General features: G+C 37.5%; 1 protein-coding gene across 1 annotated transcript; it reads left to right on the forward strand.

The window, feature by feature from the left end:
* The first annotated feature begins 13,896 nt into the window (after positions 1 to 13,896).
* LOC145630644 (uncharacterized) lies at positions 13,897 to 17,571 on the forward strand. Its single transcript, XM_081682855.1, has 6 exons — positions 13,897 to 14,156; positions 14,241 to 14,405; positions 16,398 to 16,478; positions 16,638 to 16,763; positions 16,909 to 17,007; positions 17,197 to 17,571. The coding sequence occupies exons 1-6, from the start codon at positions 14,039 to 14,041 to the stop codon at positions 17,268 to 17,270; spliced, it is 663 nt and encodes a 220-aa protein (XP_081538981.1). The 5' UTR covers positions 13,897 to 14,038; the 3' UTR covers positions 17,271 to 17,571.
* Positions 17,572 to 20,060: the final 2,489 nt, after the last annotated feature.

Genomic DNA, 20,060 nt, shown 5'->3' on the forward strand with positions numbered 1-20,060 from the left:
TATCGACCAAGATTAATAATTTGAAACTTTTGAAATTAAATTCTAGAAAGTATAAATAAATATTATAAATAAAATAAAATAAAATTTATAAAATATTTATAAAATACGGGGGATTACATCATCTCCCCATTCAAATTTAGTCTTCTTCCTGATTGCTTGGAAGAAGTAAAGGCATTTGTCACCTGATCGGCTGAGAAATCTTCCCAATGCCGCCAGGCAGCCGGTTAATTTATGAACTTCCTTGATAGTGTGGGGTGACTTCATGTCAATTACCGCTTGTATATCTTCTCGGGGTTAGCCTCTATCCCCCTTTGATCAATCAGAATTCCGAGAAACTTCCCAGACTCAACACCAAAGACGCATTTCTTGGGATTTAACATAACCTTATGTCGCCTGAGTGTGGTGAAGGTTTCTTGGAGATTAGCAAGGTGATCCGTCTGTAGCTTTGATTTGACTATCATATCATCGATGTACGCCTCTACATTCCTCCCAATCTGATTAATGAAGACCGTATTTATCATTCGTTGGAAAGTAGTAGGCGTATTCTTTAAGCCAAACGACATCACAGTATAGTAGAATAACCCTTGATCAGTGACGAAGGTTGTCTTCTCTTGATCTTTTTTCCACAGGGGTATTTGATGGAAGCTGAAATAGGCATCCATAAAACTCATCAAAGCATGGCCGGCTGTAGAATTGACTAGGTTGTCGATCTTTGGAGGCGGGTAACTATCCTTTGGACATGCCTTGTTGAGATCTATATAATCAACACACATGTGCCAGGTACCATTCGGCTTCTTTACAAGCACAAGGTTTGCAGCCCAATCAGGGAATTTACATGGCCGAATGAACCTTGTGTCTAACAGCTTTTTAACTTCGGCATCTGCCGCCTAACTTATTTCCTCGCCGTGGTTTCTCTTCTTTTACCGAATGGGCTTCTTTTTTGGATCCACGACGAGTTTGTGGACAACAAGCTCCGAACTAATGCCCGACATCTCTTCCACTTCAAAGGGAAAGATGTCTTTGTATTCTTTTAGCAGAAGGTGCAAGTCTAAACCCATCTTATCAAAGGCAGCCGTCCCCACCTTAATAGTACGCTCTGGACGACTGTCATCCAGAGCGTGGTCAATGTGCTCACCAGCCGGCTGGGGACGGAGCTCCTCTTACCGCTCTCTGATCAGTGATTGCTATTTCTTTTCCTTCTTTACCTCCACTAGTTAATAAGATTTTCTCTTCTTTCTAGCTGCTGGTGGGGCTGGGTTGGGATGCTTGACTTCATTAAGGTGTATTAGCTCCTTCCCTTGGCCGGTTGAGGCCACAGTGGGCTTGACGTCTGAGAGATAACACTCTCGAGCCGTCTTATGATCCTTATTCACTGAGCCAACAGAGCCGTTATCCCTTTTGTACTTCAGCAGCATAAGGGAAGGGATAATAACAACCTTGGATTCGTTCAGAGTTTGACGACCCAAAATGATGTTATAGGAAGTCAACTCCTCTACCACCAAGAATTTGACAACTAGGTGCCGCCCTTCTCCTTTTGTCTCCCAGCCGGATGGGTAAGTCAATCTTCTCGACTGGGTACACCATTCTACCCCCAAAGCCAACTAGGGGATGGGTCCTCGGGTGCATGCTGCTGGGCTTGTGTAATACCCCGAAATTTTGAAAATAAATAATAAATAAATATTTTAATAATTTATTCAATTATTTGAATTAGGAGCCAAAATTAAATTTTTGGCGCAAAAAAAAAATAAAAAAAATAAAAAAAATAAAAAAATAAAAAATAAAAAATAAAAGAGAGAAAAATGGCCGTGAGCATGAAGCCTATTTACCATTATCCTATTCTAACTTAAATTTCTTAATTTCTCTTAATTTATCTTTTCTTAACCATATTAGCATTTATCTTACTTCCATCCCTAATCCTTTCCATTGTATTTTCCCACATGAATTAACCTAGACTAAATTTCACTCATATTCATTTAACAAACTTACATTTATCATGTTCCCATGTTAATCTCAGTCCTCCTTTAACTCTATCTTACTACCCCTTAAACACTATAAATAGACCCTCAACACTTCACAATTCCTCACACCAAAAATCAGAAATCCTCTTCTCTACTCTCTATCCCATCACCCCTTCTTCTTACTCTATCTAGCTTAAATAAACTCTACAACCCATAACCAAGTTGTTGCCACCGAACAACCACCTCGTCCGCCACCAACGACCACCCAACTATACTAATAACACTATTTTGATAAAGGTTAATATTTAGGTAGTTCATGCACAATAGAATGGTGTTTTTGGTTTTGTGTTATTTTGTTAACCTTATATTAATTAAGGTTATTTTATTTGTGTAGGAGGAGTCTCCCGATCGTGGTCAAGTTTAGTAGTCGTACCTTTTTGTTCTCGTGATCAAGGTACGTATAGGTGGCTAGGTCTTTGATACAATTTTGAATGCGTGTTTTGTATAATGTTTGTTTTAATGATTGTTTGGATAAATGTTGCGTATGAATATTTAAGTTAACAATTTTCATGACAAGTTAAAGTATATAATTTTATGATTTGAAGGTTTGATCTCTAAATGTTGATCGATTTAATAAAAGTTGTTTGATTTATAAATCACTTGGTTTAATTAATTTGTAGCTCATTGTGAGCCTGAGTATTTGATATTTTAATTGTCCCTCTACCCGGGACTGGTTAAGTAAGGCCATGAGCTTTGTATGATCTGGTCTTTCCTCGAGTATAGTATAACTTGCTTGGGGGGTGTGCACACTTAGGTGAGAAAATTGGTTTAGAAATATATCAAAAATTGAGAAGTTTATAAATTGGAAATCTATTGGTTTGGAAAGCTTTTATTGATGGATATTACTACCCTTGGAAGGTTTAATTATTTTTGGAAAGTTTTATTTTGGAAAGTGACTAGTGACAGGTTTAAATTTAGATGGTTATTTCGAAAGCATGTTTGCCTAATAAAAGTATTTACATGCCTTGCACTTATACGTACTTAGCGTTTTTGCTAATCTGTTTTCCTTTTTGTTTTGGTTCGCCCTGTTTACCATTTTGGTAAGCAGTCTTGATTTCAGGTGTGAAGTTGTTCGTACGCATACCAGAGTCGGGATTGGGATCACATAGATAGGAATTAATTTTATTTATGTTTGGACAAGTTTTTTTTTTAGCTTATTTTGAAACAGTTATTATAATTATTCATACTATTAATAAAAGTTAGTTATTTTTCCGCTGCAGTTTGAGTAATTTAATAAGCCTTACGTTTTCACGTGGCGGTAATACGCCCAAGTCTATCTCTACAGTATTTGTATACGTATAAATATAGTATTTACGTAGAGGGAGATTTGGGGGTGTTACAAAGTGGTATCAGAGCAAAACACAGTACAAACCATAACCCCGGCCCCTATGTTAGCCCAAACTGCAACTCTAGTTATGGCTCGTGCCGTAGCCCAACTTATAGTGAATTTTATCCTACCTTCTTGCTTGAATGTAACCAAATTCCAACCCACATGGCTAAACCTTTAGAACCTGATTCCCCTCAACTTTCCACAGGAAACACAGGTGACGTGGCCAGAAAGATGATCCAGCAAGCTAAGACCAAGAGTAGAACTTCAGAATAATAATTGATTGATTTCTTCCATTAATAGCAAATTGTTTTGTTTTGTAAGCCAACTAGTGGCCCTTATGAATTTGTAGTGACAAAATGAATTCATTATTTTAATAAGCCTATGTGGCTAAATATGGAGTTTCAATCTTTAATAAGAGTTGTATGAAATTTTCTCATATAATAAATGTGTATTATTTGTTATTTTAAGTTATTCAGGATGTCTCTAAGAGCCGGAAATAGTAGACGCACTGGTTCCAAAATGAACTCTACTCTTAGGAAGCTAACTACCATTGCTCAAAGCATGAGCCAACTGGTGAGTCAGGGGAATCGTAGCAACGACTTAGATCAATTTGGGGAAGTTTTTAAGAGGGTAGCAGCTGCAAAACCACCCACTTACCTTAGGAAGGAGGATCCTGCTAGTTTGGAGAATTGGATAAGGGAATTTGACAAGTTGTTTGATGCCATTAACTGTCCTGAAGAATTGAAGGTTAATAATGCTGTTTATTACTTGAGGGAAGAAGCTGACCTGTGGTGGAGTCAAAATCGGGCTAGGCTATTAGAAACCCCTAACTTTGGGTGGAAAGAATTGAAGAAGGCTATAAGAGACAAGTTTTATCCCGCCTACCTGAAGAAGCAGAAATGCATGGAGTTTACCAATCTGAGGATGGGGAATATGACCATTAATGAATATTATAATAAATTTATTGAGTTGATGAGGTTTGCACCTGAGGTAGTACCCACGGAGGAGTTGAAAGCCCAAAGGTTCGAGCAAGGTTTAACCCTAAGTCTTCAGGGGAAGTTGGGAGGGGTAACCTTTGAAACACTAGATGAAGTTTATGGGAGAGCTGCCCACCTATATGGGATCCGAGGGAGAGAGTTAGAGAACTCAGCTGGAGGGAAAAGGAAGAGTGATGGGGGTTCACATGGAGTTGATAAGAGGCCTAGAATTGGGGAAGATTCTGGGGGAAGTGGGCAATTCAACAGGAGGGACAATAGGGGAAACCTTGGGAAGGGAGTTAATGGACAAGGAAATAACAACCATGGGAATGGAAATAACACCAGGCCTAAGAGAAGTTATTTTTGTAAGAGATGTGAGAAAAATCACCCAGGGAAGGATTGTGAGGGAAACCCTGTGACTTGTCGTTACTGTCAGAAACTGGGGCATCGGGAGTATGAGTGCTACACTAAGGAGAAGGATGTTAAGATGGGAAAAGTACAGGAGACCAATAACCCACCTAAACCACCCCAGACCAATGGATCAACTCAGAAGAATGGAACCAGTAGCGGTGCAGGAGGGGCCCCTAAGGGTCGTGTGTTCGTGATGAATCGTCGTGAGGCTGAGGCTTCTAATGATGTGGTAATTGGCACTTTCCTTGTTTGTTCTTTGAATGCTAGAGTCATGTTTGATTCGGGTGCGTCTCATTCTTTTGTTTCAAAATCTCTGGTCCAAAGATTAAAGTTAGAGAGTCCATTATTAGTGTCTCTAGATGTTTCTATTCCAACTGGGGAGGTGAGAAATTGTTCTAAGTTACATAAAGGGGTACCTATCACCATAGCTGGAGTAGAATTTCCTTCAGATTTGATTGAGTTTGATTTGCAAGACTTAGATGTGATTTTAAGAATGGACTGGCTAGGAAAGTATAAGGCTCACATAGATTGTGCTGCTCAGAAAGTGAAATTGTTGGGTCCGGGTAATGTGACAGTGACTTATAGGAAGGAAGGGAAGAGTTCAGGGATCAAAATCATTTCTGCCTTGCAGTTTCGAAATTGTGTCAGGAAGGGTTATCCTATATACATGTGTAGTGTTCAGGAAGTGGGAAGGGAGGATGAGAAGAAAGAGAGTATTCCAGTAGTTGAGGAATTTCCAGATGTGTTTCCTGATGATATACCAGGTATGCCGCCAGTAAGGGATGTTGAGTTCACCATAGAATTGCTACCAGGGACTGAACCTATCTCGAAGGCCCCATATAGGATGGCTCCAGCTGAGATGAAGGAATTAAAAACTCAGTTAGATGACTTGTTGGATAAGGGATATATTCGACCTAGTTCTTCTCCATGGGGTGCTCCAGTGTTGTTTGTGAAAAAGAAGGATGGAAGTTTGAGGTTGTGCATAGACTATCGGGAGTTGAATAATGTGACAGTCAAGAATAAGTATCCTTTGCCTAGAATTGATGATTTGTTTGATCAGTTGAAAGGAGCTGGGATATTTTCCAAGATAGATTTGAGGTCAGGGTACCATCAGTTGAGAATTGCAGAGCAGGACATTCCCAAGAGTGCTTTCAGGACACGTTATGGCCATTATGAGTTCACAGTCATGCCATTTGGGTTAACTAATGCACCTGCAGTTTTCATGGATTTGATGAACCGAATCTTTAGGCCATATTTGGATAAGTTTGTGGTGGTTTTCATTGATGATATTTTGATCTACTCCAAGAATAGGGAGGAGCATGAAGATCATTTGAGGAAAGTATTGTCGATCCTGAGGGAGCACCAATTATATGCTAAGCTGTCGAAGTGTGAGTTTTGGTTAGAAAAGGTAGCCTTTTTGGGGCATGTGATTTCTAGGGAAGGAATTTCAGTAGATCCCTCGAAGATCAATGCAGTGAGTGAATGGCCAACACCTAAGAATGTGTCAGATGTTCGAAGTTTCTTGGGATTGGCAGGCTATTATCGAAGATTTGTGAAGGATTTTTCGAGGATTGCGAGGCCCATGACGAATTTAATGAAGAAGGAATGTAAGTTTGTTTGGACCCAGGAGTGTGAGCAAGCGTTCCAGACCTTGAAAGACAAGTTAACCTCAGCACCAGTATTGGCTTTGCTAGATGAAAGTGGGCAATATGAGGTGTATAGTGATGCATCGAAGTTTGGATTGGGTTGTGTTTTAATGCAGAATCGGAGGGTCATTGCATATGCTTCGAGACAATTGAAACTGCATGAGGTGAACTATCCAACCCATGACCTGGAGTTAGCTGCGATTGTGTTTGCTTTGAAAATTTGGAGACATTATCTATATGGTGCAACTTGTAAAATGTTCACAGATCATCAGAGTCTAAAGTACATTTACACTCAGCAGTATTTGAACTCGAGACAGAGACGATGGTTGGAATTTATGAAAGATTATAGTGTGAATATCCAATATCATGAGGGGAAAGCTAATGTGGTAGCTGATGCTTTAAGTAGGAAAACCAGTCATTTGATGAATTTGATGATTTTACCAGACCAATTGTGTGTAGAATTTCAGAAGATGAATTTGGAAGTGGTGGAGCATGGAGAGGTCAGTAAGATGTTAAATGCCTTGGCAGTGAAACCTTCTATTTATGATGAGATTAGAGAAAGTCAGATAGGCGACTCGAAGTTGAAGGCAATAAAAGAGAAGATTGAGGGAGGACAGGTTTTGGACTTTACTATCGCAGATGAGGGAAGTATTCGATTTAAAGGGAGATGGTGTGTTCCACAACATCGTGGGGACATCAAACAGAGACTGATGAAGGAGGCCCATAGCTCTCCTTATTCGATGCATCCTGGAGGGGATAAGTTGTATAAGGATATGAAGAAGGTCTTTTGGTGGCCAAACATGAAGAAAGAAGTAGCAGAGTTTGTGGCAAAATGCTTAACATGCCAGAAAGTGAAGATAGAGCATCGAAGGCCACAAGGAATGGTTCAATCCTTGGAAGTACCAAAGTGGAAGTGGGATTCGATCGCCATGGATTTTGTGGGGGCATTACCAAGGACCAGGGCAGGGAATGACACTATTTGGGTCATTGTGGATCGATTGACTAAGTCCGCAACCTTTATACCTATGAAAAACACTTGGTCTATGGATCAGTTGGGAAGGGCATATGTGAAGTTTGTGGTGAAGTATCATGGAGTGCCTACAGATATCATTTCAGATCGTGATTCAAGATTCTTGTCTAACTTTTGGAAAAGTTTGCAAAAGGCCATGGGAACAAAGCTATTAATGAGTACAGCTTTTCACCCTGCAACTGATGGTCAGACTGAAAGGACCATACAGACCTTGGAGGACATGTTAAGAGCATGTGTATTGGAGTATCAAGGTTCATGGGAAGATCACTTAGACTTGATTGAGTTTTCATATAATAATAGCCATCATGCAAGCATTGGAATGGCCCCGTTTGAGGCTTTGTATGGAAGGAAATGTAGGAGCCCAGTTTGTTGGAGTGACATAAGTGAAACTGTTGTACTTGGGCCTGAAATGATAGAGGAAACTGTTAAGCAAGTAAAGCTGATCCAAGAGAAAATCAAAGCAGCCCAAGACAGACAGAATAGTTATGCCGATGAGAAGCGCAGAGATGTAGAGTTCCAAGTAGGAGAAAAGGTGTTGCTAAAGATATCTCCTATGAAGGGAGTAATGAGATTTGGTAAGAGGGGGAAGTTGAGCCCAAAGTACATTGGGCCATATGAGATTCTTCAGAAGGTTGGGAAAGTAGCATATAAGTTGGACTTACCCAACGAGTTGGAAAGGGTGCACAATGTTTTTCATGTAAGTCAGATTCGCAAGTACATTCCTGATGTTGCACATGTGCTAGAACCAGAGACAATTGAGCTAGATGAGAGTTTGACCTATGAAGAAAGACTAGTGAAAATTTTAGATAGTAAAGTTAGAAGCACCAGAAACAAGGATGTGAAGATTGTCAAGGTTCTATGGTCGAACCATAAGGTTGAGGAAGCTACTTGGGAAGCTGAGGCAGAAATGCGTAAAAAGTACCCAAACCTTTTCATGGTGAGTGGTTAAGTTACGGGGACGTAACTTCCTTTTAAGGGGGGTAGAATGCAATAGAGTTTCGCGCTTTCCTTTTATGTCTTTATTAAGCGAATCTTTTGAATCAAGTCCTTAGATTGTGCATGAACTTACTAAATTTTAACTAACTCAAGCTAATTCAGAATATTAAATCAAGGTATTAAATGTTTCTAAGTTTCGGGACGAAACTTCTTTTAAGGGGGGTAGACTGTAATACCCCGAAATTTTGAAAATAAATAATAAATAAATATTTTAATAATTTATTCAATTATTTGAATTAGGAGCCAAAATTAAATTTTTGGCGCAAAAAAAAAAAAATAAAATAAAAAATAAAATAAAATAAATAAAAAAAAAAAAAAAAAAAAGAGAAAAATGGCCGTGAGCATGAAGCCTATTTACCATTATCCTATTCTAACTTAAATTTCTTAATTTCTCTTAATTTATATTTTCTTAACCATATTAGCATTTATCTTACTTCCATCCCTAATCCTTTCCATTGTATTTTCCCACATGAATTAACCTAGACTAAATTTCACTCATATTCATTTAACAAACTTACATTTATCATGTTCCCATGTTAATCTCAATCCTCCTTTAACTCTATCTTACTACCCCTTAAACACTATAAATAGACCCTCAACACTTCACAATTCCTCACACCAAAAATCAGAAATCCTCTTCTCTACTCTTTATCCCATCACCCCTTCTTCTTACTCTATCTAGCTTAAATAAACTCTACAACCCATAACCAAGTTGTTGCCACCGAACAACCACCTCGTCCGCCACCAACGACCACCCAACTATACTAATAACACTATTTTGATAAAGGTTAATATTTAGGTAGTTCATGCACAATAGAATGGTGTTTTTGGTTTTGTGTTATTTTGTTAACCTTATATTAATTAAGGTTATTTTATTTGTGTAGGAGGAGTCTCCCGATCGTGGTCAAGTTTAGTAGTCGTACCTTTTTGTTCTCGTGATCAAGGTACGTATAGGTGGCTAGGTCTTTGATACAATTTTGAATGCGTGTTTTGTATAATGTTTGTTTTAATGATTGTTTGGATAAATTTTGCGTATGAATATTTAAGTTAACAATTTTCATGACAAGTTAAAGTATATAATTTTATGATTTGAAGGTTTGATCTCTAAATGTTGATCGATTTAATAAAAGTTGTTTGATTTATAAATCACTTGGTTTAATTAATTTGTAGCTCATTGTGAGCCTGAGTATTTGATATTTTAATTGTCCCTCTACCCGGGACTGGTTAAGTAAGACCATGAGCTTTGTATGATCTGGTCTTTCCTCGAGTATAGTATAACTTGCTTGGGGGGTGTGCACACTTAGGTGAGAAAATTGGTTTAGAATTATATCAAAAATTGAGAAGTTTATAAATTGGAAATCTATTGGTTTGGAAAGCTTTTATTGATGGATATTACTACCCTTGGAAGGTTTAATTATTTTTGGAAAGTTTTATTTTGGAAAGTGACTCGTGACAGGTTTAAATTTAGATGGTTATTTCGAAAGCATGTTTGCCTAATAAAAGTATTTACATGCCTTGCACTTATACGTACTTAGCGTTTTTGCTAATCTGTTTTCCTTTTTGTTTTGGTTCGCCCTGTTTACCATTTTGGTAAGCAGTCTTCATTTCAGGTGTGAAGTTGTTCGTACGCATACTAGAGTCGGGATTGGGATCACATAGATAGGAATTAATTTTATTTATGTTTGGACAAGTTTTTTTTTTTTAGCTTATTTTGAAACAGTTATTATAATTATTCATACTATTAATAAAAGTTAGTTATTTTTCCGCTGCAGTTTGAGTAATTTAATAAGCCTTACGTTTTCACGTGGCGGTAATACGCCCAAGTCTATCTCTACAGTATTTGTATACGTATAAATATAATATTTACGTAGAGGGAGATTTGGGGGTGTTACAGCTTGTACTTGAGCTTCTGCAAGCATTTGTAGCTGATGATGTCTGAAGAACAATCGGTGTCTATAAGGATTTGGCCAACCAATTGCTTGGCAACCTTACATTCAATGACAACCGGGTTGTCATGTGGACGTCGAGCGCTGCCCTAGTCCTTCTTAGTACTAAGGACGTCTAGGAAGGTACCACTAGAAGACGTCTTTCCTTCATCAGTAGCTTTAGCCATTCTTCAGATGGTCCTTAGTGCTCCGGATGGTCCGGCCACCACCTAAGAATGCTAATGCTATGGTGTAGACCGGCTCTTTATCAGTGTCTGAACTACTAGTAGGTAGGGCAGTCTTGGAAGACTGTCCTGGATTCTTCTTATTAGTCCCTTTAGACTTAGAGATGTAGGACTTCAACATCCCTTTATCAACCAGACAGTCGACCGCCCACTGCAAACTGAAGCTGTCGTTGGTGTCGTAGCCAACCTCCTCATGCTACGGGCAGAATTTGTTTTTGTTCCGTGACTGGACGGGACTCTTCAATGGATTCAGCTTCTCAAGAGTCAACTGGTCCTTTATCTCCATGAGGATGGAGTTGCAGTCCTTATTAAACTCGTACTTGGGGACGTACGGTTTACACTCCTTCTTCTTCTGGGACGGCTGATCAAAATCATTGACCGCCTAGACTTCTTTTCTCTTTTTGCTCTCTTCTTTTTTCTTGGCCGGCTGAGCAAACCGACTACCTTTTTGTTTGTCAGACTTTTTGGAGTCTGACTGATTGCTGGAGGTGCAGATGTCGGTTGCTTGGATAAAGCATTTCGCCTCCATCAGCGCTGCTTGAAGGGTGAATACCTCCTTTGTGACGAGGTTGAACTTGAAGGTTGACCCGTCCTTCAAACCCTTGAAGAAGTCTATAAAGGCTACTTCGTCAGACAACCCCTGAATTTGAATTCTTGTCAGGTTGAACCGTCTGACGTAAGAGAGCAAAGTCCTTCTTTCTCCCCCTACTTAAAGGTGCTCAAGTCTAAACTTGTTTTCTTCACAATGATGTGCATGGAGAAGTTGGACGCAAACAAGAAGTCAAGCTTCTTAAAGCTACCTATACACCCGGCCAGCAAGTTTCCAAACCATTGTTGGGCTATGCCCTTCAATGTAGCCAGGAATTAGCGGCACCACGTAGGATCATCCAATCGCTGTAAATACATGAGGTTGGTGTATGCCATGAGGTGGTCTTCATGGTTGGTGGTACCATCATAGGTACCAACCAACACATTTTTCACCTTGGTCGGCTGTGTTACCTCAGTTATTTCCCTGGTGAACGCAGAGGGTTGTTCACCCAGTCTAAGTAGACGGAGCTGCCAGTCCAGGGGCTGGACATTGTTGTATGCCGGTTGTCCTCCATAGAGAGCCGGCTGCATAAATTGAAGGCCATATTACACGTATGGCGCCTGAGGCGCATACGGGAGAGACCCAATCATCTGAGTACCAGTATGGACGGACTGACCTCTTGTATGACTCTCAAGAAATGACTGGGTATTCCTTGCAGATGTGATTTTAAAGCTGTCTAGGAAGCTCGAGGTAGAGGTTGATTGAGACAGCTGCTGGTTTCTCTTGCGCTCGATTATTTCTCGAGCGTCAGAGACTGATTTTTTTGCTTCCACCCGGCTTATCCTGCCGGGGGTTTCTCATCGAACCCTTCTAAGCAGAAGAATCTTAGAACAGTCAAGTGTTGCGGCAGCCTTCTCCTTGGGATATGGAGTCTGTTGCCTGTCCCTGACTGGCTTTCTCCTCTCAACCGGAGGAATCTTCTTTGCTAACTGACCCTTGCTAGAGCTAGCCTTGTTCTTTTTGTTGATCAGCTCCTTAATTTCACCCTTGAAACTGGTCATGAATTTCATGAGTTCGTCCCGAGTGACTAGGGTTGATCCTCTTGCTCTTTGTGTTTCCCCTTCCAGTTGCCCAGAGGGCCTGCTTGGTCAATATTACGTTCCAGCTATTCCTTGGAACGGATTTACTAGGAAACAAATGACCTATCTTTGGCCACATAGGTTTCAACCTAAGGGTCATCATCATCTTGATCTGCAAAGACCTTCGGCTGAGTTTTCGGTTGATGACCCGCTGATGATCAGGAAACGGTACGGATTTTTGAACCATCTTTGAGGTACTCTCCCCACAGACGGCGCCAAATGTTTTGGGTGTTTTTGTCCCTTAGGAAAGTTACGGCGTGAAGACTTGCCCGGGGGCGCTTGTACCTGCAAAAAAACGTAGACTCCGGGAGGTTTGAGTTCCTCCTCCGACGGTCAAGTTAGAACGTGTAGGAGAATGAGGAAAGGTGCAAAAAATAAGGTGAGATCTCCTCGGATTCCGAGATCAGGTGTTCTCTGATGTAAGAGAATGTGGGGTTGTAATAAATGATTGAACGTGCCCCTAAATTGAGATCCCTATTTATAGGGTCATTGGAATGCCTGCCCTTAGTTAGGTCACTCTAACCATGGAGGGTGTACCGCATTGCGGTTTTCTCGGGATTTGGGCCCTTGAAACCTGTCTTTTCTCCTATTTTCTTGGAGTGCCACGTGTTAAGCAAGTATTGATCCATTTTGGACTAATCTCTAGGTGACACGTGTTGCCCTCTTATTGAGTCACGTGGCATGGGTAAAATTACCCAAAACTGAACTGGTTTAGACTAATTTTGGAATTTTTTTAGAAAATATTTAAATTTTTTAATAATGTTACGAAAAACTCAAAAAGAAATTTAAGCAATAGTAGTTTTTAACATCTTTGTAAGTTTAGTACATAAAAGGTCAAACAATTAAAGCTTTCTAAACTTATTAAGGATAATTTTAATTATTATTTAAGGTTTTATGTATAGTTTTAATGCAAAAAATCGGTTCGGTCTGCAAATCGATTAATTTGTTATGGCCCGGTCCATTTTTCTGGTCCTTACCAGATTTTGAACACCCCTAATCTGTGATAAGAAGTGTCATTCAAGCAAGACAATCTTTCTCATTAAACATTAAGCTGCAAACAGATTGTTAAGTTGCCATAGAATCCTTACACGATCTAAATAGGATTGATTTGGTAGTCGAGAGCCTTGTCCTAGACTTTAACCATCTTTGCAATTTCTTGTCCTCTTTTTTGCAATTGACATGTTCCAAGAGTAATTTTTAATAGAGCCCATAATTAAGGCATTTAGGCTAGATAAAGGGCCTACATCTTTTTATATTTTCATTATAGTTATTTTTTTTTAATTAGAAGATACAGATTGAAAACTTACAATAAATAAAAGTATCATTAAAGCATTAACCTAGAAAGAATTAATGTTTTTTTTTTTTTTTTTACTGACAAGACTTATTAAATCATTACGATAAACGTAGGTTTATGGTGGATCCAATAGTTATTAATCCAACTAAAAAAATAATGTGACTTATTCCTTCTTTTATTCCAAAACTTCCTTTAGATGGTAACTTAATTACTCATCCAATTCAAAGAAATAAGGAAAAGGGCCAAAAGAAGAGGTATCCCACAATTGAGATTTGAGAACCGGCCTTACAATTAAGGCGCCTACATAAACTATTCAACTCCCAACGGCCCACTCGTTCAAACTACACATCATTTTCTTTTGCGACTCCAAATAAAAACTCAATCGTCAAACTTTCCATTAAATTCCAACTACCATCTTCCACGCTCTTTTCTTTACTCCTTGGTCTTCTTCTTCACTTGTATCTTGCTTCAAATTACTCAATCATCCAAACTACAATCATGGCTTCCAATTCTTCTCTTATTATCGCGGTATTCGCTATTTTGATCACCATCCTACAACCCTCATTTGCTGATTCTGAACCTGATTTCTTGTCTCCCCTTCTTTCTCCTATTCTTGGTTCGTCTCTCTTTATCTTCTTATTATTGATTAAATACTACTAAAAGATCTTCCTGTTTCAATTTGATTTGATTTGTTTGGCAGGTAATATATGTAAAACTGTGGGATGTGGAAAGGGCAAATGCAAGACTTCTGGAAGTAATGATTTGGAATATGAATGTGAATGTGATCCTGGTTGGAGGCAAACTCTTTCTTCCAATTCTTCTTCTGATTTCAACTTCAAGGTCCTACCTTGCGTCATCCCTAACTGTTAGTTATCTTTATCTCTCCTTTTTTTTCCCCCTGTTTTATTGAATTTGTCAATATTATTTTGTTTCCCATATAATAATTTGCACATGGGTTGTTTAACTTTTAAATTATATACCAAGTATTTGTCTTGTACTAGGAAAATCGCCTATGTATGAAGTGTAGTTTGTTACATTTTACGAAACTCCTCAAATTGGAGTGGATACCATTGTCAATTTGATTTCAATATATAGGGTACAAAAATATGAGTCCTAATCATATTAAGAATATCTGGCTAGATAAGTGTAGGGTACATGAATGGACTTAATTATAGCTATAGGGTACAAAATGTATGCTATAGCTAAAGATTATCTTTCTCTATCACTATTGTATGTTTGATATACTAACTTTTAAACCCTGAGACCTCTTTATCAACAAGTATCATGAATAACTCCAACAAACCAACTGAGCTATCACTAACATCATGATATGTAGGATAAATATTAGCTATTTATTAGTTATTATAGGGGCCAAACTAAACATTACATACATCACCACTTGGGCCATGAGGGGTCGGGCCTCCACCACCCCCCTGGCTCCGCCCATGTATATGGCTAACATTTAGTTAATAAGTTACACTCAATGTTTGATTGTATAGATGCTTTCCTACTTATTTTTCCTCAAGTTCACATATCATTTTGTTTTTTACTTAGCTCAGGTGTTGTAATTTGAAGGTTGGAATTAAACTCTATAGAAATGACGTAGATTTTGTACTAGAGAACACAACTCCACAAACTTATGTTTATTTGGTTGACATATAAAATCAGAGGAAGTTGTAACCCGTAAGTAGAAGTAGAGTTGTTTGGATGACAAATACAAGAGAAATTGCATTTTCTATGAAATTTTACATCATAAAAAAATGGAAGAAGCTGGTTATTTATGTCTCTCTAGGCAAGTCTAACTTCCCATGAGAAGTTTATATCTGTATGTTCTGCTGCACGACATTTATCAATTTCTAGGAAAAGAAACTACATGGGAATATAATCTATAAGAGATATTATTACTCCATATGTTCAACCAAATATCTAAGTACATTACGGATTCCTAGACGGACCAAAGCCATAAAAAGAATAATGAAGAAGACATAGAATGGGGATGATCTGATTGTGGAATGAAATAAACGATATGCATGTTCAATTGCGAAAATATGAGTACATAGTTATGCAAAACGCAGAATAGGCAAACTTGCTAGTAAGTACTGTAAAGAAAGTAATATGAAATACTGCTTCAAATTTCAAATACCATTGACTTTTCTTATGGTTATAATGTAAGTGTCCAGCGGTTGTAAACTTGTAATGGAGAAATTCTTGAACGGAAGTATTATAGGATGTAGCAAATAATAAAGAAACCAACACGAGCACAAATACAAAGAATTAGTGTATCTAATACTCCATACTTGTTCTCAGAATGTGAACAAATTCGTACTGTTAGTTTGACAAGAAAATTTGGATGGATGTTGTACCTATTTCGAACTAAATTTGTTCTTTTTTAGAATTTGTGGCTGTTTTCAAGTAGTTTTCATTTATATGACAAATCAAGCTGATCATATGTTGTAGTATCCCTACTTATGTCCTTAATTTAAACCTTGCTACCTCTTTCCCCACTTTTATCCCTGGATGGGCACTCTAATTTATCACTTCGACTGCATATACATTATCTCAAAGCCTAATTCTCATGGAATTCTTCTGCTTGTATAATAATGTTAATTCTGTTCATAAAAACTCATACTAAACGAAAATTTTGTTGGTATTGATATCGTATATTCTTAGACAAGGTTGTTTGGCTTCTTACTTTTGTATTTTTTTCGAAATCTTATTCGTAAATATGGCCTATTATACTGATGATACATGTTATAAGTCATGTAACTGAATAAGAAAGTTAAAATCAGGCATTCTGCATAGATTTTATGTAGTAGACTCTAACTTTTGTCTCCTTGCTATGCTAATTACTTTGAAGGCACGCTTAATTATTCCTGCTCAGAAGTTGCTCCCTCACCTCAGTCATCGGAAACTCCATCAAATGCATCAATTTTCGAACGTAACTACAGCAATGCCTTCTCCAAGTTCTTAAATCAGTTTTTTTTTTTTTTTTTTTTTTTTTTTTTTTTTTTTTTTTTTTTTTTTTTTTTTTTTTTTTTTTGTGTGTGTGTGTTTATAATGTGGCTGATACTTACTTGATAACGCTCTTGTTTGATAGCTTGTAGATGGGCTAACTGTGGTGGAGGTGTTTGCAATAAAACAACGGCGTTCTCATATACATGTCATTGTAAAGAAGGATACAGCAATCTGTTAAACAATACTGGTTTCCCCTGTTTTAAAGAATGTAAGAACTATCATTTTTTAGGTCAAATTTTAACACTTTATTTATATGTTGATGTAAAAATTGATCTTCCCTCCGACCCTGGATCTGTTAGGCCTAGTTTTAATTTCAACTTATTCCAAATTACATGTATAACTATTATGTATAGGTTCGATTGGTGGGGATTGTCCGAACTTGGGACTAGGAATGTTGAATAAAACAATTACTCCACCTCCTAGCATTGCTGATAGCAGAGGCAGCAATCAAGGTAAAGCCCTTCATATTTTCATTCTTCATTGCATTAAACTGATGACATAATATAAGATAGTACTAAATATATTATTCTCATAACAATATCTATACATAATAGATATCACATATATTTTCCGATATATCATATCTCTAACACCTATTCTGTTCAATGATTCTTTTGTTTTGTTCTTGTTATCACCCTCAGCATGGTCACAGAAGCACGTCTTGTCCCAACCGATGATCTTACTGTTGATTTCAGTTGCTGTTCTTGCTCTTTAATGTTTGGATTGCGCACTTGTACTTGTTTAGAATAGTATGCAGACTACTATCTAACATTAAAAGCATTTGGCCACGGATTGAAGGTACAAATATGTTAAACACGAGTGTATTACGTCGATAAGCATATGTAGTTTTTTATGGAGCTTTTAGGAAGTGTAGTGTATATTGATTCATCATGTCATTCTAAACTTGAGCATAGATATTTTTAGTTTTGCCATCACTTCAGGATATTTGTTTGTAGTCTTTGGATGTTTTAGGAATTGATTTTTTTTGGCTTATGTATCATTTGTTGCTGATTTTATTGCCATGCCTTTCTAGCTGTAGTTAGCTGAAACAATAGGTGATTTCTACTCATTATGATTCAACGATAAAGTTTATTTAGACGGCATTTTAATGACTTTAGTAGATACTGCAATAAGAAGTTTTAGAGACCACTGAAGTTATTATCACCTTTTCAATTACTATTACACTAGGTTCATTAATTGTCTCAATAAAGAATTATAATATCAAAATTTTATACTTTGTATGTTAATGCATAATTAAAGGTATTTATGGTCAAAAGTAAATCTTAACCACCGTACAACATAGAAATAGACACTTAATTTTGGACTCGGTGGAGTAGCATATTAGTCAATGAATTAGAGAAACCAAAGGTAAAAAGACAACTTCATTATTGAGCTTGGTACAAATTTGGCTAGAAAAGGGAAGACCTTGACTCGGTCTAAGGCCCTCTTCACTTGTGTAAACTCCTTCATTGCATGTGTACTTCGTACCCAATTTTTTTTTCCAATGTTTCTAGACTTTTAAAAGGGAAGACCTTGACTTAGTTGACGGGGTGCAAGGACAAGTAGCTAGACTTGTTCACCCTTGCATCAGTTGACTATACCATATTATAAATACCATAATATATCATATGATTATATTACTGATTAATTAATTTTATTTGAGCTTTTCTCTGCATACTATTTTACCAAAATAATAAATTAAACCAACAATGTTGAAATTCTCGTTAGGCTTATTGGGTGATTTTCTGTTTCTAATTGTTATGGCATGGATGACGACTACGACTATAGCATCTCCATCTCAAATAGCCCTTCCTAATTGTCCTGAAAAGTGTGGCAACATTTCCGTCCCTTATCCTTTTGGTATAGGTGAAAATTGTTACTACACTAATCCTTTAGTTGGAATCTATTACAGTCTCACTTGTGATCACACTGATACTAGTTCTCCATCTCTTGTTCTTGGCCGAAATATTGAGGTCGTGAACATCACTTTGGATGGTGAATTACGGGTACATAGCCAAGTTTCATATGCTTGCTATGATATTAGGGGAAAATTAGATGGTAATAACTCATGGAGAATAACCAACGATAAATTCTCTCTTTCAACAACCCAAAATTCTCTTGTTGCTATTGGTTGTGACACCTTTGTATGGTTTGATGGCACAATGTTAACTTCAGTTCAAACAAAAGATTTTCATACAGGGTGCAGGACCGTGTGTAATGAGCAAAAAGATGTTAGTACATCATGTTCCGGGGTTGGCTGTTGCAAGGCTGCTATCCCGAGTGGAGTATCGAGTATCAAGGTAAAGGCTAAGGGTTTTGATTATCACACATATGCAGGGCCGGCCCGGAGGGGTAGGCCTCGAGTGCGACCGCCTAGGGCCCACATCAGAAAGGGGCCCAAAAATTCAAATAAATAATTCAATTTGCATATCTGTAGAATTTAAACTGTTTAAACTGTAGTTTTTCCTCGTTAAAAAATAAGTTACTTTTTAAAAAGATAATAAATGCATTTAGTTAGCAATTAACATTAAATTACTTAGATGCCAATTAGGTGGAGATAACTATGCAATATAACCTCTTCTTCTTCTAATCTTCCGGTTTTTATGAGTATCTGTTTCAAAATATTAATCTTTTCAATTACACCATTTTACATTTATTCAATTACCGAATTATTATGCAAAGTTATTACTCCAGTATTGTATATGGAGACTTACTATTCAAATAATTTAAGTTATTTTCGTTGTCTTATATTTAAAGCTATTGCGTGTAAAAAAATTTGTTTATGTAAGGAGCCGTTTTCTTACATTATGCCTAGGGCCCATAAATTTTTAGGAACGGGGCTGCACATATGTGAATGATTTCAACCCATGCAATGTTGCAATTTCAGTGGCAAATGACGAATTGCCCTCTCCAATTGATTTCATTAGCCAAAAGGAAGAGTATTTTACAGATTTGAAGCTTTTTGTTGACTATAATTGGTCAATTGCTAATGCAAGTTGTAATTCTGCGCGAGATCTAATGGATCAACAACATATATGTAAAAGAAATAGTAGTTGCATTGACATACCAGACGGGTGGGGATATCGCTGCCAATGCAACCCTGGCTTCTAGGGTAATAACCCCTACCTTCATGATTGCCAAGGTACTTCTTTTTTTGAAATCCATTAATTTAATTTTAGATACAGTACATTCGAGTAATTAAATGTAGCTTAGCACTATATTTTCTAGAGCAAGCCATAAAAAGTGTTACTATGTTAGTTTACTACCTTTATCCAATTATCCCTAAAAAACAATACACCAACGCACAAATGGATAGCCATGAATACCTTAACAAAACTTATGTTGTATTTTCTTTGCCTTGTCTATGTCTAGGAGATCTTAACTCCAATAATTCTAGAACCAAGATTGGAAGTTCGGGGATGAAGGTACAAATTAAGTCTAAAAGAGAAAAAACGTGCCCTAATAATAGGCCTCTACTTTATTCTTCTCGTATTCATGTGCGCTT

This window comes from Chenopodium album, chromosome 5 (assembly GCF_948465745.1).
Source record: "Chenopodium album chromosome 5, dcCheAlbu1.1, whole genome shotgun sequence".
Lineage (NCBI taxonomy): Eukaryota > Viridiplantae > Streptophyta > Magnoliopsida > Caryophyllales > Amaranthaceae > Chenopodium > Chenopodium album.